General features: G+C 51.9%; 2 protein-coding genes across 4 annotated transcripts; both read left to right on the forward strand.

The window, feature by feature from the left end:
• Positions 1–25: 25 nt before the first annotated feature.
• abcg1 (ATP-binding cassette, sub-family G (WHITE), member 1) lies at positions 26–10,665 on the forward strand. The gene is made up of 16 exons (XM_077565333.1): positions 26–886; positions 1,349–1,592; positions 2,778–2,895; positions 3,177–3,309; positions 3,381–3,431; positions 3,500–3,645; positions 3,954–4,077; positions 4,157–4,271; positions 4,949–5,082; positions 5,155–5,253; positions 5,457–5,625; positions 5,709–5,809; positions 6,480–6,638; positions 6,945–7,063; positions 7,181–8,955; positions 10,487–10,665. The coding sequence occupies exons 1-15, from the start codon at positions 824–826 to the stop codon at positions 7,407–7,409; spliced, it is 2,004 nt and encodes a 667-aa protein (XP_077421459.1). The 5' UTR covers positions 26–823; the 3' UTR covers positions 7,410–8,955; positions 10,487–10,665.
• Positions 10,666–11,255: 590 nt separating this feature from the next.
• Positions 11,256–14,351, forward strand: LOC144051843 (olfactory receptor 52P1-like). Of its 3 annotated transcripts, none has more exons than XM_077565339.1 (3): positions 11,256–12,610; positions 13,707–13,991; positions 14,034–14,351. In XM_077565339.1, exons 1-3 carry the CDS (start codon positions 12,089–12,091, stop codon positions 14,097–14,099), a joined length of 873 nt encoding a protein of 290 aa, XP_077421465.1. In that variant the 5' UTR covers positions 11,256–12,088; the 3' UTR covers positions 14,100–14,351. The 3 variants fall into 3 exon arrangements, with proteins under 3 accessions (XP_077421465.1, XP_077421466.1, XP_077421464.1); XM_077565340.1 differs by having other exon boundaries at positions 14,046–14,351; XM_077565338.1 differs by having other exon boundaries at positions 13,707–14,351.
• Positions 14,352–14,397: the final 46 nt, after the last annotated feature.

The following is a 14,397-nucleotide window of genomic DNA, read 5'->3' on the forward strand; positions in this document are numbered from 1 at the left end:
AGGCACTTGAATTCAAAGATGGCGTCACAGGCAAACTGATGATTAGACATGAACTTGGGGGGAACATTCTTAAACATGTAAGGTCACGTGTCATCCCATTTCCAAACTGTAATGAAATTGAAGTTCGCACACAAAAATGCTCGCCCATGAAATCCAAACATGCACACGCGTCCGCCAAAGGCGGCGTTGCAGCGCCCCCTGGTGGTGCTTTACGATGGCTGCATCCCGCCGCTACAAAAAGGCTGTATTTTCTGCCAGCCAAATCATCGGGGATGACGTCACCCTATGAGAGTGCCCTGGAGACCACGTGATTTAGGGTGAAGACCCTAACCCTGTTTGGAAGAGGTGAAGCGTCGAAAAGCTTCCAACACGCACAGTAGACAAGAGCAAAGAATTTGACGTTCTTGTTTTAATTTTATATATATCATTATTGGAGTTATTCTTAGTCGTTTTAACAGTCCGCATGGCAAGTGCTGCTTGTGTTGTTCTTTAGAATATATTCCATTTGAATCTGCCAGCCTACAAGCTTTTCCATGTGAAGAGTGTTTTGGGATGAGATTCCAGCGGCCTGACGTGCGTGCGTGCGTGCGTGCGTGCGTGCGTGCCGCCCGCTGCATGACGTCACGACCTAACGTTCAACTCGCAGCCTGCTCTTTGCCGCCGGCTGAGCTGCGGGCCGACCTTTGACCTGATCTTCTCCGACGGAAAAAGAGCGAGGCCCGGGCCGGCGCTCCGCCCATCAGAGAGGCGTGGCCCGGTTGGAGTGCGTCAAGTGGGCGGGGGCCGCCGGTCACCAGTCGTCGCTTGGCCGCCGGCCGTCGGGATGGCCTGCTTGGCGGCGCTCTGCTCAGCTCACAACCCGACCGTCACCAACGCCATCATCATGGTAGGTCGGACGCAGCTTGGCAGTTGGCAAGTAGATTAGCAGTCGGACGTTATTCACATGCTAATTAGGAACCCAAAAAAACCACGCCAAACTCTGTAACATCAGTCGGCAAAAATGTCCATCTTTGTCCTCCAAAGTCAAAAGGCGGATTTGCAAATGTCGTCTTTTGAAAAAGCACAAAACTCGCAAGTCCGTCCGTGCTCACGAAAATTGTGGACAATTTCAACATAAACGAGCTCCCTCAACATGACTTTTATTGTTTTGTCTCCAAGTGGGAAACCTCTGCAATTGTGCTCGCACCCTTTTGAGACCCGCTTGTGCGTGTGTCCTGCTGTCTGTCCAGCCAACCAGTGTGTGTGTGTGTGTGTGCGTGCGTGTGTGTGTGTGTGTGTGTGCGCGCGTGTGTGTGTGTGTGTGTGTGCGTGTGTGTGTGTGTGTGTGTGTGCGCGCGTGCGTGTGCAGAACACCAACGGGCCTCCAGACCTGCTGCTGGAGCCGCCGTCGGCGTTTGTTTTGGCGGACCACCACGTAGCGGACCGCCCGCCGCCGCCGCCACCCTGGCAGGGACGTCCTCGGACCAAGATGGCCGACATGGGCCTGACGGAAGCTCAGAGGTTCTGGTCGTTGCCGCGGAGACCAGCCGTCAACATCCAATTCCGAGACCTGGACTACTCGGTCAGGGAAGGACCCTGGTGGAGGAACGGCGGTACTGACAAATCCTTTTTCCTCGACTTGCAAACTGGATTCAAACTAGTTTGTCAACATATAAATACTTTGGAAATGGCTTGAAGCATCCCTGAGAGTAGATTCGAATTGATTTGAAACCGGATTTAAAAGTAGCTCCAAGTGTAAATTCAAACCAGTGTGAGAGATTAAACGAGTTGAAATGTATTGAGAGATTTTTTCATACCAGATTGAAACAAGTTTGTGAGTACATGACAACTAGTTGCCAACTCGTTCAACTAGTTTGAGTTTTCCGCCTGATTGAAAGAGTCATCGAAAATGAAATGAAGCCTACGTGGAATCTAGAATCAAGCCAGTTTGAGAATCCATTTTTATAGCATTTGACTGCCTTTTCAATCTATTTTCAAATGAGATTGAAGCCAATTTGAGATTAGATTGAAACCAGTTTCCAAACAGTTTGAGAATACGTTGAGAAGGTACTTTGAAATGAATGGAATCCGTCTGCGAGTCCACTAGGATGACTTCCAAAGTGGAAAGTATTCAAAGTGGTTTGAATGCAAACATAGTAAGTGGAAACGAGTTTCAAAGTGGATTGAAGTCACTTTTGTGCTCCACCAAGACCAAAAGAGCACATTTGGGGACAACAGCAAGACCCAAATTTGCCAACAGGGCCATCGAGTCTTCAACATGACAAATGTTGACAAAAAGATCACCTGTGCAAAAAGCGTGTGCGCGCGCGCGTGTGTAATCTGTTAATCCGCATCTGCAAATAGCAGCAGTCCAGATTACAACCTGCCCATGAGCAAGATTAGACGCGCTAGCGCCCACATGCTAACAATTAGCATCATTAGCATCGGGGTGATTTTTGATTGACAGGCTGTCACCATCAATAGGAGGAGGCAGGTGGCTTGGCCTGCTGTGATTGGTTGAGGCCGTGTCACCTGACCCAAGCGCGTTTCCAATGTTCGGGCGCTCGTCACTCGCCACGCTTTGTGTTTCGCCACCATTTTGAATCTTTTGATGTGTTGAAATCAATTTCAGCCTCCGTCAGCACAAACAAACCTTGACATCAACTTTTCGCTTGTTCTCCTTGAAAGTTCCGTGTGGTCGGACCGCTCGGTCATGCGACGGCAAAAAGAAGAAAGGCGAGCCGAGTTGCGTGAACAAAAAGACGTCATCTTTGGTCTGCGCGTTGTCATCTTCTCAGGTAACAAGACTTTGCTGCGAGGGGTCTCGGGGACGTTCGCCAGCGGAGACCTGGTGGCCATCATGGGGCCCTCGGGGGCCGGGAAGTCCACCCTCATGAACATCCTGGCGGGCTACAGGTCAGACCAAAGCAAAAGCTGACGTTTGGGTCTTTGGATCCGGCCGGTCCTGGATCCGGCTGGATGGATGTGAAGCGTGCGAGATGGGATGCTTGTACGGATCGAGGACACGCTTTTGTGTCAGGCAGCTTCTAAACTGGACTTTATGCTTCCAGACCACATCTGTCAAAGGACGCTTTTGCATCCCACCCCCCAATGACGTTGCCTACCCATCTTGTAGATGTGTGTGTGTATGCGCTCCCTGCCCTGCGAGCGCAAAACCGGTTTGTGTTTGTGCTCAGGGAGTCGGGAATGAAGGGCCAAATCCTGATCAACGGCCATCGGCGAGATCTGCGATCCTTCCGCAAAGTTTCCTGCTACATCATGCAGGACGACATGTTGTTGCCTCACCTGAGCGTGCACGAGGCCATGATGGTACCGCACCCGCACCAACACACACGCGCAAACTGACCCGGACTCACGCCCGCACGTGCGCACGTCCGCAGGTGTCGGCCAACTTGAAGCTTCAGGAGAAGGAGGACGTTCGCAAGGAGAAGGTGACGAAGGTTTGCGGCCGCCGTCGGAGCTTCCGGAAGGTTCTGACAAAATGTCCGGGTTGTGTCAGGTGTGCGAGATCCTGATGGCTTTGGGTTTACTGGACTGCGGCTCCACCAGGACCTCTCACCTGTCGGGGGGGCAGAGGAAAAGATTGGCCATCGCTCTGGAGCTGGTCAACAACCCGCCCGTCATGTTCTTTGATGAGCCCACCAGGTACGCGCGTGCGCGCGCACACGCACGACTCAAGCACAAATCCTTCTGCACACTCGTTGTCCTTCGCTGGATCCAACTTCACTTTTTGGGGCGGATTGTGCTTGTGTTGTGGACTTTTGGATGATTTTCCCGCAGACTCACGTAGCAAAAAAAAATGGAAAGTCTGCTTTGAATCGCGGGAGGATAAAAAATGACCGGCGAGGATTTTTCAAGGACTTTTTCTCGTCAGCAAATCAGAAACACTGATTTGGGCGTGTGTGCGTGTGTGCGTGTGCGTGTGCGTGTGCGTGTGTGCGTGCATGCGTCAGCGGTCTGGACAGTTGTTCGTGCTTCCAGGTGGTGTCGCTGTTGAAGGCGCTGGCCCGCGGAGGTCGTACGGTCATCTGCACCATCCACCAACCCAGCGCCAAACTTTTTGAACGCTTTGACAAGGTGCGCATGACCACGATGATGTCATGGGCACGCTGTGACATCATCATCATCAAGCCTGATGTGTGTGCGTGTGTTGCAGCTCTACGTGCTGAGTCAGGGTCAGTGCATCTACCGAGGAAGCGTGTCGGCGCTGGTCCCGTACCTGGGAGACTTGGGACTCAACTGCCCCACGTATCACAACCCGGCAGACTTTGGTAGGTTGTCGCCGCTGCTGGTTTGTCCGACGGCCGATCGGAAAAAGATTTCTTGACGTCTCGGCGTGTTCGACGCAACATCATCGTAACAAAAATCAAACGCGATCATGACAAACAACTTCCGCCGATAATAAGAAAACGTTGACCTCATTGTGTGAGCACAAAGGCACGTCCAAGCGCTCGTATCTCAAATCACTTTTGTGGTTCGGCCCAGCTGGCGGCAGGTCAGGCGGCCATGCTGAAAGCGGACACCCAATTAGTCGGGACGGGTCCGAGGCAGATCCACGTCGGCCTTGTTTCAAGGTCTGGGCTACTTGCGAAGAAGGATGCTGAGTCCAGTTGGCTAAGCGGACTTTAGGACAGCATTCGGAAAAGGTCGGCTCGTTTGAAAATTCTCTCCGTTTGATGTTCAGAGAGCAAACTTGAAGTGGGCGTGGCCTCTTTTTTTCTACCATTATTTCCAAATGGACTCGAAGCTCCAAATTTTGCTCACAAGACAAAACAAACTCATAAGTCAAGGTCGCACGATACCCGTATTTGTATTCTTACTGGTAGCGGGACTGATTGTGATGTTGATATGGCGTTTTGCTACTTGTACTTCATCATCATCATCATCATCATCATCATGTCAATCTCATTTGTTCTGGTGACGGCGGTGTGATGCGGCGCGGCCTCAGTGATGGAGGTGGCCTCGGGGGAGTACGGGGACCACACGGGGGGCCTGGTCCGAGCGGCACAGGATGCCCAACCGGAAGGCGACTTCAGCGGGGACCCCAATCTCCGCTCGCTGGTGTGGCAGCGGGCCGACGAGGTGAGAAAGGTCATCCGCGCACGGCTCCGTCCGTCCGTCCACTGATTGGTCGCCATCTGGCCGTTCACTCAGGAGCGCTCGTCGGAAGGCTGTCACAGCTTCTCAGCCAGCTGTCTGGTCCAGTTCACCATCCTGTTCCGGAGAACCTTCCTCAGCATCCTCAGGGACTCGGTGAGAGGACCCAAGACCGGTCGCTAAAGTCCGGTCGCAAAAGACAACAAAGCTCTCGTACTGACCCTTGTCCAGTATTTGTGCTTGTTATTTGTGCTGGTTCTCGTGCACTTGTATTTGTGCTGCCACTTGCACTGGTAGCGGTGCTGGCTTCATCTACCGGCGGCACTTTTGAGCGGAGCGCTGTGTTTTCATGTGCGCAGGTGCTGACCCACCTGCGGGTGTGGTCGCACGTGGGCATCGGGCTCCTGATCGGGCTCCTGTACCTCGGCATCGGCAACGAGGCCAAGAAGGTCCTCAGCAACTCGGGCTTCCTCTTCTTCTCCATGCTGTTCCTGATGTTCGCCGCCCTCATGCCCACCGTGCTCACCTGTCAGTCGCCACCGCGCCGGTCCTGACCTTGGTGGCCTTTGACCGCCACCGCGTCTCAAGCAATGTTCATGTTGTTGCCGCAGTTCCGCTGGAGATGGCCGTCTTCTTGAGGGAACATCTCAACTACTGGTACAGCCTGAAAGCCTTCTACTTGGCCAAGACCACGGCCGACGTGCCCTTCCAGGTCAAGTAGGCCCCGTGGGTCCCGTGGGCCCCGTGGGCCCCGTGGGTCCCGTGGGTCCCGTGGGCCCCGTGGGTCCCGTGGGCCCCGTGGGTCCCGTGGGTCCCGTGGGTCCTGTGGGACCCGTGTACTTGTACTCGCCGTTGCTACGACTTTGCTGCTGTCACAAAGGCAACAAATCGCTTTCCTGTGCATATAACTTTTGCCCTGCCGGATGAATTTTCTTTTGTTGTTGCGGATCGGAACTTGGCAAAGCAGCTGAAGGCGCACTAGCGCCACCGACTGGTATGGCCCTTCCACCGCAAGGTAGCCGTGCCAATGGTTGGCGGCCGGCCGATGCCATGACGTGCGGCGCCGCCATCTAGCGAAAGGTCAATCATCGTCAATCGGCGTCTGGGATCTCGGAAAAATGGAGGCGCTCGCATGTCAAGGCAGCGGCGTGCTGATACTTGTTTGTTTTTCCGAACGCTTCCTTCGTATCGGGACAACTTGAGCTATTTGCAATTTTCCTGACACTGCAACTTGTACATGTATGGAACTGCGGCTGCTGCTTGTCCTGTTCCGATACTTAGTAGCGAGTACTCGAGTACTCGTACTCGTAACGGCTCCGCTACTTGTACTTGTATGTGGATCCTTGTAGTGACGAGTACGTATGCCGCCGGTGTATGTACAGGTAGTTTTCCCGGCGTTGTACTGCAGTATCGTGTACTGGATGACATCTCAGCCCGCGGACGCCACCCGCTACTTCCTCTTCCTGTCATTGGGGGTCATGACCTCACTGGTGGCTCAAAGTCTCGGACTCCTGATCGGAGCAGCCTCCACTTCCTTGCAGGTACTTCCAAAATGAGAGCTTCTGCAGGCCAGGAAGTACTTTCACAGTAAGAGTCACTGTAGTTTCAAAATAAAAGTCAAGTGCAGGTTTTGATGTGAGGCCAAAATGTGAATCTTTGTGTCACTTTCAAAATAAGAGTCACTATAGGCCAGGGGGTTCTTTTAAAATACCAATGTCTCCGCTTCGAGAAGTACTTTGACAATATGACTGTCCTCAGGTCAGGAAGTACTTTCAAAATAAATGTTTCAAGGCTACAAAGAAGTGTTTTCAAAATAAGAGTGCCTTCCTGATGCGGACTTGGCGCAGGTGGCGACATTCGTGGGTCCGGTGACAGCCATCCCAGTTCTTCTGTTTTCGGGTTTCTTCGTGAGCTTCGACACGATCCCGTGGTACCTCCAGTGGATGTCCTACGTCTCCTACGTCAGGTATGCCGCGCCAGGCTTTTATTTTGAAGCTGAAGCAGCTGAAGCACGTCCCTCTCAATTCTGGTTCGCGGACGGCTGCCTGAACAGGAAGTTGAGTCCAGGCGTCTGTTTTTTCAGGTACGGTTTTGAGGGCGTGATCCTGTCCATCTACGGTCTTCATCGAGAGGACCTACACTGCGATCTTGAAGAGACCTGTCACTTTCAGAAGTCGGACGCCATTCTCAAAGAGTTAGACATGATGGACGCCGAGCTCTACCTGGACTTTGTAGTCCTTGCCATTTTCTTCTTCGCACTGCGCCTACTCGCTTATTTTGTCCTCAGGTATAAGATCAGAGCAGAGAGGTAGACACACACCACCAGGACTGGGAGGTAGAACCAGAGCACTGGGACAGACAAGTAGAACCACACCAGCAGGACTGAGAAGTAGAAGTAGACCACCAGGATGGAAAAGCAGAACCAGACCGACGGGACTGAGAGGTACAACTAGACCACCATGACTGCATGACTGGTAGGTAGAACCAGACCAACAGGACCGAGAGGTAGACCAAGATCATCAGGTCAAACCACGAGGACCGAAGGGTTGAACCTGACCACCAGGACAGGGAGGTAGGACAAGAGCAGCAGGACTGACCGCATTTAGACATTTCATTCTGTCATTGGCTAACTAAGTAGGACTGAACAGGAGCGGGTTTTTCAAAGTCAGGAGGTACTTTCAAAATAAAAGTTACTAGACCTCAGGAAATACTTCCAAAGCAAGAACAGCATCCAGCACCTTATTGCAGGCTGGGAGGAAGTCCTTTCAAAGTGCGGTAAGGAGTTAGCATGTGGCTAACATGTTAGCTAAGTGAGTTACAGGAGCAGGTCTCCCGCCCGATCCTCAGATGGCAGCAGAAGTCTTTTGTTGGCCACAAGGTCCGGCAAATTCAAATAAAGCAGAATCTTTTCTTCCGAACAACACTTTTGGAATGTGGTGCAAATGTTTGAATGTTTGCGTGTGACACCGACGCGATGATAACGAAATGACCTCATGTAGACCTTGAAATATATCCCAAGGCAAAAAGAATCACGCTTACGCAAAAGCAAACCAAAATAGCTTGTCGACGCAAGTCCGTCCAACACCCTGACAGCCCATACACGACCGTCGTGCAAGCCGTTGAAGCCACAGGGCGGCCATCTTGCTCCTCCCATCTCGCCAGCAGACTGCTGTATAAACTATACGGCATACGTACACATTAGACATATACAGCTCGTGGGCAGTTAGTAAAGGGCCGGCTGGCGGGGGTGGGGTGTTGTGGCGGGTGGTCACTATTTTCTAATAAGTAAAAAAGAAACAAATGAACCAGTGGTCGGTTCGTGCTGCTTTGAAGACCCCCTTGTTCTTTTGTCGCTCAGTTCCTTAGACCCCAAAATTAGATTTGGCAGAGGCATCTTTTGTTGAATTACAGTTACAATTCTTTAAGAAAACATACAAGTTTCCTCCTGTGAGCATCATTAAGCATGTAATTTATATATGTATTTAAGGCAAGTTGTAAAATGTCCGAAGCCCTCATGTTAACGTTTAACAAATTTAAAACGCCATAAATCATGCTGTTTCGACCAAGTACTGTTTCAAATGAACTCCAATTTCCTTACTGTAAATGTATAGGATCATATGTTGAGAAGCGTTTCTTGGGAGGAGCAATATGGCGGCCTGACCGCTTCAAAAGTCTTGGCCCATTGGCTATCCAGTCATATATTCAGATCAGATCAGTCAAGCTGATGTCGGGGACGCCAGCGATGACATCACCATCCTCATCTTCATTATTGTGGTCTGTCTGTCAGCTCATCGGCGCCTCCTCGACCACAGACGTGTGATGTGTTTGTTAACTACGCCACTGAGAAAGAGGGATTTGGTGAGTCCATTGAATTGTTTGTATTAGCGCGCTAGCTCTTAGCATGCTACTCTGTAGCATGTGTACAAACAGAAATGGTTTGGATCTGAGATGCTTTTATTTATGGTTGTCTAAAGTTCACATTGTTTTATTGTTGATATGGCTCAGCATGTTGTTATTGCTTGGATTTTTTCGTCGACCAAAGTGGAATTAAACCTAAAATACAATCAAATGACTAAATTATGACTACAATTTTAGTTTGAGTCAAAAAACTATAACTACAACTAAATAAAAATTTCTTGTCCAAATTCACAATGATTTGTAGGAATCTGAAGAAGCCATAAAAATCACATGCGAGTAACACTTGAAAATCACAGATAGGTTTGTGGATCTGAAAAATGTGAAAATCATCAATTTCTCTGTAGATGAAAAAACAACAAAAGGTGAAAGTGATTTGAAGCCAGCATTGGCACGAAAAGCCCAACGTAAAAGCGAAGCCTGGCTTGCCTGCGTACGTTCCAAAACTTTGCCTGAACTGAAAGTCCAACTTGAACTTTGCTTGAAGCGGCTAACGAGCGCGTCTACACCAAGCGGTCCGAGGAGAGGTCGTTAAGATGATTGGTCTCCCGGGTCCTGTTGTTGTTGTTCCATCTCCTTCTCTGGGGAACGGCGGCGGGACAAACATGTTGTCGCCATCCAGTGACCGCTCACCCTCGGGACTCCATTAAGGTCCGAGGCCGACAGAGCGCCGCTGAGCGGACGGCGCTGAGCGGACGGCGCTGAGCGGACGGCGCTGAGCGGACGCCGCTGAGCGGACGCAGTGAACGTCAACAAGTCCATCACCTTCGTTCAGCATCGGGTCCGACTCGGCAGCGCTCATGACAGCATCCAAAGGCCAACCAGACATCGGAACCTCAGGCTGGACCTCGGGGACCGCTACTTGGTCTGCTTCTAAACACCTCATTCATCATCTGCAGTCGGCCCGTCACATCTTTCAAGCTCAGTGCCGACGACTTGCTCCTGCAAATATTGGCTCGCAAGCCTTCTTTGTAACCCTCAACCTGACTAGAAAACCTCGTCCTAGTTTCAACCTTTGACCCAGACTTGAAAGCCCCGACCCCGCCCTACTTTGAAAAGCTAACCCTGACCAGCCACTTGTTCTTCTCACCTTGACATGACGACTTGAAACCTTCACCGTTGCTTAAAGCATGGACCCAGGCTTAGCTTGATGAAGCAGCATGTGGTTCGTTCCATCCACATGACAACGTAGAAGATGTCTGATGGTTTTCTTTTGGCTATCCTGGAGCTGATCTCCAAACTGGAAGACAAAGTCTGCTTTCAAGTCAGAAATTGGTCTCTGGCGTCATCTTGTTAGCTTAGCATAAGACAATTAGCGCAGCCCGAAGGAAAAGACTTGCTAGCAGATCATTAGCAGCAGTGAACGCATCCTCACAGGAAGTGGCCCGTTGGGCTAATTAGCTTGCTTGATGTTAATCGGCTTGTTTGCAGCTAATTAGCTTGAGCTAACATCACGTACTGTGTTGCATGACAGGTTTGTTACGAGGAGGATTTCCATTCCGACGCTTGCGTGACGAGACCCCTGGAGTTTAATTTGGCTCGGTCGGACCACTGGCGACCAATCAGAGAGCTGCCTCATTCGGGACCTGCTCATCCCCATCGGACCTTTGACGCTGGCCTATAAGGCCAAGACTCCTTCCTGTGGCGGATGACTCGTGCGGACAGACGGCAGGTAGGAGTTGTCGGCGAGCGCTCGCTTTTGCAGTGGCTTCCGTTTTGCTAGCATGTTTTAGCGACATCAAAAAAATGTTTCTTGTTAATGAGCTTCATCGTCAAAGTTGACTTGCAGCCTTTGAACAAAGTGGCAGAATGCTTTTCTAGCAGCTTTGGATGCAAATGGCCAGCCTAGCCTAGCCTAGCCGTAGCTGCGGCTAGCGTGTTGTCTCGGCTTTGCCTGCGGGTTAGCGTGACGCCGGTCAAATCCTGAGGCCAAACCTTGCCACGCTGCTTACAGAAGGTTCTGGACTTTGGGGTTAGGGTTCGTCTTCCCGAGTAATTGTGATGTTGTCTGCGGCAGGATGTCGGCGGAGAACTCGTCCCACGCCACCTTCGTGTTGCAGGGCTTCCCCGCGCTGGACAAGAGGCGTTGGGTCCTGGCGCCGCCGCTGGCCGCCACCTCCGCGTTGGCGCTGCTGGGCAACGCGCTTTTGGTTTACGTGGTGGTCAGCGTCCAGCGTCTCCACAGCCCCATGTACGCCGGACCCGTGTGCAAAACATCCGAGTCGTGCGACCGCTAGCGTTTAGCAATTGAAGCCCGCACGATCATTTGGGACAGCGATTGTTTTTTAAAAAGGGGTTTTTACGTTCTACGAAGCCCAAATCCAATCAAGTTGGGAAGTCAATCAAAACAGAATACAATTATTTGCATTTTTTGTTTCATTGACTCCAAAGAGAAGATATTTCAGCTTGTGATGAATGTTTTTGTGTGTGTGCAAATATTCTCTCCTTTTGAATTTGAGGCCCGCAACAGGTTCCCCAAAAGATCTGTTGGCACGTTTCGGACCTTACTTACGGGACAAATTCTTAAGAGAAGGTTCATCTTGCTGGACGGGCTTAGAAGACAAGACGGAAGGCGCAAAATGGGGACAAAAACAGGCAGTGAGCGTGTCTTGATTTGTGTACCCAACTTTATTTGCTTCCAATGGGGCCCATGCCCCCCCCCCTTCTCCCACCCCCCTCCTTCTAGTCACCATTGAGGAGAAGAAAAAAACTTACCGAAGGATGCAACCGAACCTCCGCTGTATTGAGAAGGCGGGACAAGTTTCAAAAAAGCCAAAGGTTGGCCTGACGTTCCACATTGGCGCCCTCTAGAGGCGTTAAAAGCACATTGCACTTTGACACCGTCCAATTCACAGCGCGCTTTCCACATTGCCGAAGTCACAATGTGGCAAGTTGGGCTTGATTGGCTTTTGTGAGAAAACGCTCAGTAAATGTTAGCGATCACGTCTGCTAGGAGCAAAGCTTTGGATCATTTGTCATTAGATTCACTTTGTCAAAACGTGTGCCGCTCGGGTGCGAGCCGTCGTTTTGCCCGTCCACGTGCAACAAAATGGAGAACGCGGGCGGCGGCCGGTGAATGAAGGCAGCGCGTGTGGCGTGTGGCTGCAGGTACCTGCTGATCTGCGCGCTGTGCCTGGTGGACCTGCTGGCCATGGGCGCCATCATCCCCAGCACGCTGGTGGGTCTGCTGGTGGAGCAGAACCAGAACCGCGTGTCCCTGGCCGGCTGCCTGCTGCAGATGTTCGCCACCCACTTCCTGTCGTCGGTGGAGTCCACGCTGCTCCTGGCCATGGCGCTGGACCGCTACGTGGCCGTGTGCCGCCCGCTGCGCTACAAGCAGCTGGTGGGTCGGCGAGCGCTGGCGGCGCTGACGCTCTTCACCGTGGCCCGCAGCGGCGCCGTCATGGCCACCCTGGTGGGCCTGGCCGGCTCGCTGCGCTTTTGCGCTTCCCGCGTCATCCGCCACTGCTACTGCGACCACATGGCGCTGGTCAGCCTGGCGTGCGGCGACACCGGACCCAGCGCCGCCGCCGGAGTGGCCGTTATCGCCTGCTTCGTGGGCGTGGACATCCCGCTCATCGTCTTCTCCTACTTGAAGGTTTCAACTCGGCTCTCTCCTGATTGTAATCCGGTGGTGTCCAAACCGGGTCCTGGAGGGACGTTTCCCTTCTCCAACACAGCTGAAGATAATGATGCTGATGATTGGACATGCGTTGGAGCAGGGAAACATCCCAAAGCCGTGGGACGCCGGCCCTCCAGGACTGAGCTTGGACAGCCGCGTTGTCATCGGACGGCGCGACGCGAGGGACCAGAGGTGGCCGGTCCCGGTCCAGAAAGCAAAAAGCCTCCCGGAGTTTGCAAATGACGTGAAAGGCTTCATAGCGCTTTTGCGTTCAATGTTTACGTGGAGGTTCCTGGCCTGGAAACTCGAGTCGCCGCCGATTGCGGAGACGTCGATGCGCCATCTCTGGCCTTTCAAAAATGTCAATCCAGATGAAACGGATCCAGATTTGCAAATCCACCCGTCAGTTTTCCATATTTGCATCCGAATCATCCTGATTCTCTCGGCTTGACGTTTCCAAATCTCAGACACGGGACACAACGAGTGTCCGGTAGACTTCCAAAGTCATCTCGTATATCCAAATATTTGCACGCCGTCCACGTCTGTGGAAACGAGAGCACGGCCGCATGATGAGGAGGCAAAATGGCCGCCCCCTAAAATGGGTCGAACCTGCTCAACTCGTATTCCACAAACGCGAGAACGTGCAGTCGTGTTAAGTCTCGTCATTTCGGGGGTTGAACCCTTTAAATGTTCTTCTTACAATTTTGAAGCAATTCCTTTCTTTCGTTATTGTGATTTCATTTTATTTTTTCCATTTTTGTCATTTTTCAGTTCGATAAAAAAACAAAACCTGAACCCGAGTTGTTCATTTCTTAATCATATCTCTGCACACGACCAATTGTGCAAAAACGCTACTCAAAACGTGATCACTCGCTAATCCGACCCCGAGGCGGGATTGCTTTTTTTTTTTAAAAAAAAATGGCCGACACGGGCTGAAAAAAGGCACGGTTGGATTTCCAAATGTGGATTTGAGTTTTCCCGATCGAAAGCGCTTTGATTGGCGCATGCGCTGAATCCGACCGGCCAGCACGAATCTGCCGTTTGAAACCAATCCGGCTCGATTGCCCGTCAGATCTTGGGCGCGGTGATGAGGGCGGCGGCCCCCGGGGACGAGCGCGGAAAGGCCTTTCACACCTGCGGCACGCACCTGATGGTGATGATGGTCTTCTACCTGGTGGGCAGCGTCACCTTCCTGTCCCACAACCTCGGCCTCGCCATCCCCACCGACGCCAACAGCGCCATGGGGCTCCTGTACATCCTCGTCCCCGCCACCGCCAACCCCCTCATCTACGGGGTCCGCACCGCCCAGATCAGGAACGGCTTTTGCAGACTGGTTGGCCTCGCGGACGCCGCCAAGGTCAAGGCCAAGGTCAAGGCCAAGGTCAAGGCCAAGGCCAAGGTCAAGGCCAAGGTCAAGGCCAAGGTCAAGGTCTCGCCCGCCAACACCGCCGTCAACACGCCATGATGGATGACATGTGACAAAAGGCTCATCATCACCTTTGACCTCTGCTTAGTAAAGTGTGTGTGTGTGTCAACCACTTTTCCAATAAAAATACTTTATTTTCTTTCTTTCTTAACAAATCCCACATTTGTCTTTGAGTGGAAGCAAAACGTGCGACTTTGTTTGTTGTGCCGAGTATGAAAGCAACCAAAAGTGAGCTCAACAGACAATCTGACGAAGTTGACTCCGCCCTCGCAACGCCAAAGCGGAACCTTTTCAAATGGCGTACAAAATTGCAGTGGCGTCTTGGAGACGTCACGTC

This window comes from Vanacampus margaritifer, chromosome 5 (assembly GCF_051991255.1).
Source record: "Vanacampus margaritifer isolate UIUO_Vmar chromosome 5, RoL_Vmar_1.0, whole genome shotgun sequence".
NCBI classification, from domain to species: domain Eukaryota; kingdom Metazoa; phylum Chordata; class Actinopteri; order Syngnathiformes; family Syngnathidae; genus Vanacampus; species Vanacampus margaritifer.

What these genes read in the sequence shown, in the direction of transcription:
- abcg1 (XM_077565333.1), top strand. Translation starts at nt 824, where the DNA reads ATGGCCTGCTTGGCGGCGCTCTGCTCAGCTCACAACCCGACCGTCACC. An exon ending in ACCCTGGTGGAGGAACGGCG is followed by an intron (nt 1,593 to 2,777) that starts GTACTGACAAAT and finishes TCATCTTCTCAG; the next exon opens with GTAACAAGACTTTGCTGCGA. An exon ending in TCACAACCCGGCAGACTTTG is followed by an intron (nt 4,272 to 4,948) that starts GTAGGTTGTCGC and finishes GCGCGGCCTCAG; the next exon opens with TGATGGAGGTGGCCTCGGGG.
- LOC144051843 (XM_077565338.1), top strand. Translation starts at nt 12,089, where the DNA reads ATGAAGGCAGCGCGTGTGGCGTGTGGCTGCAGGTACCTGCTGATCTGC. An exon ending in TCGTCTTCTCCTACTTGAAG is followed by an intron (nt 12,611 to 13,706) that starts GTTTCAACTCGG and finishes ATTGCCCGTCAG; the next exon opens with ATCTTGGGCGCGGTGATGAG.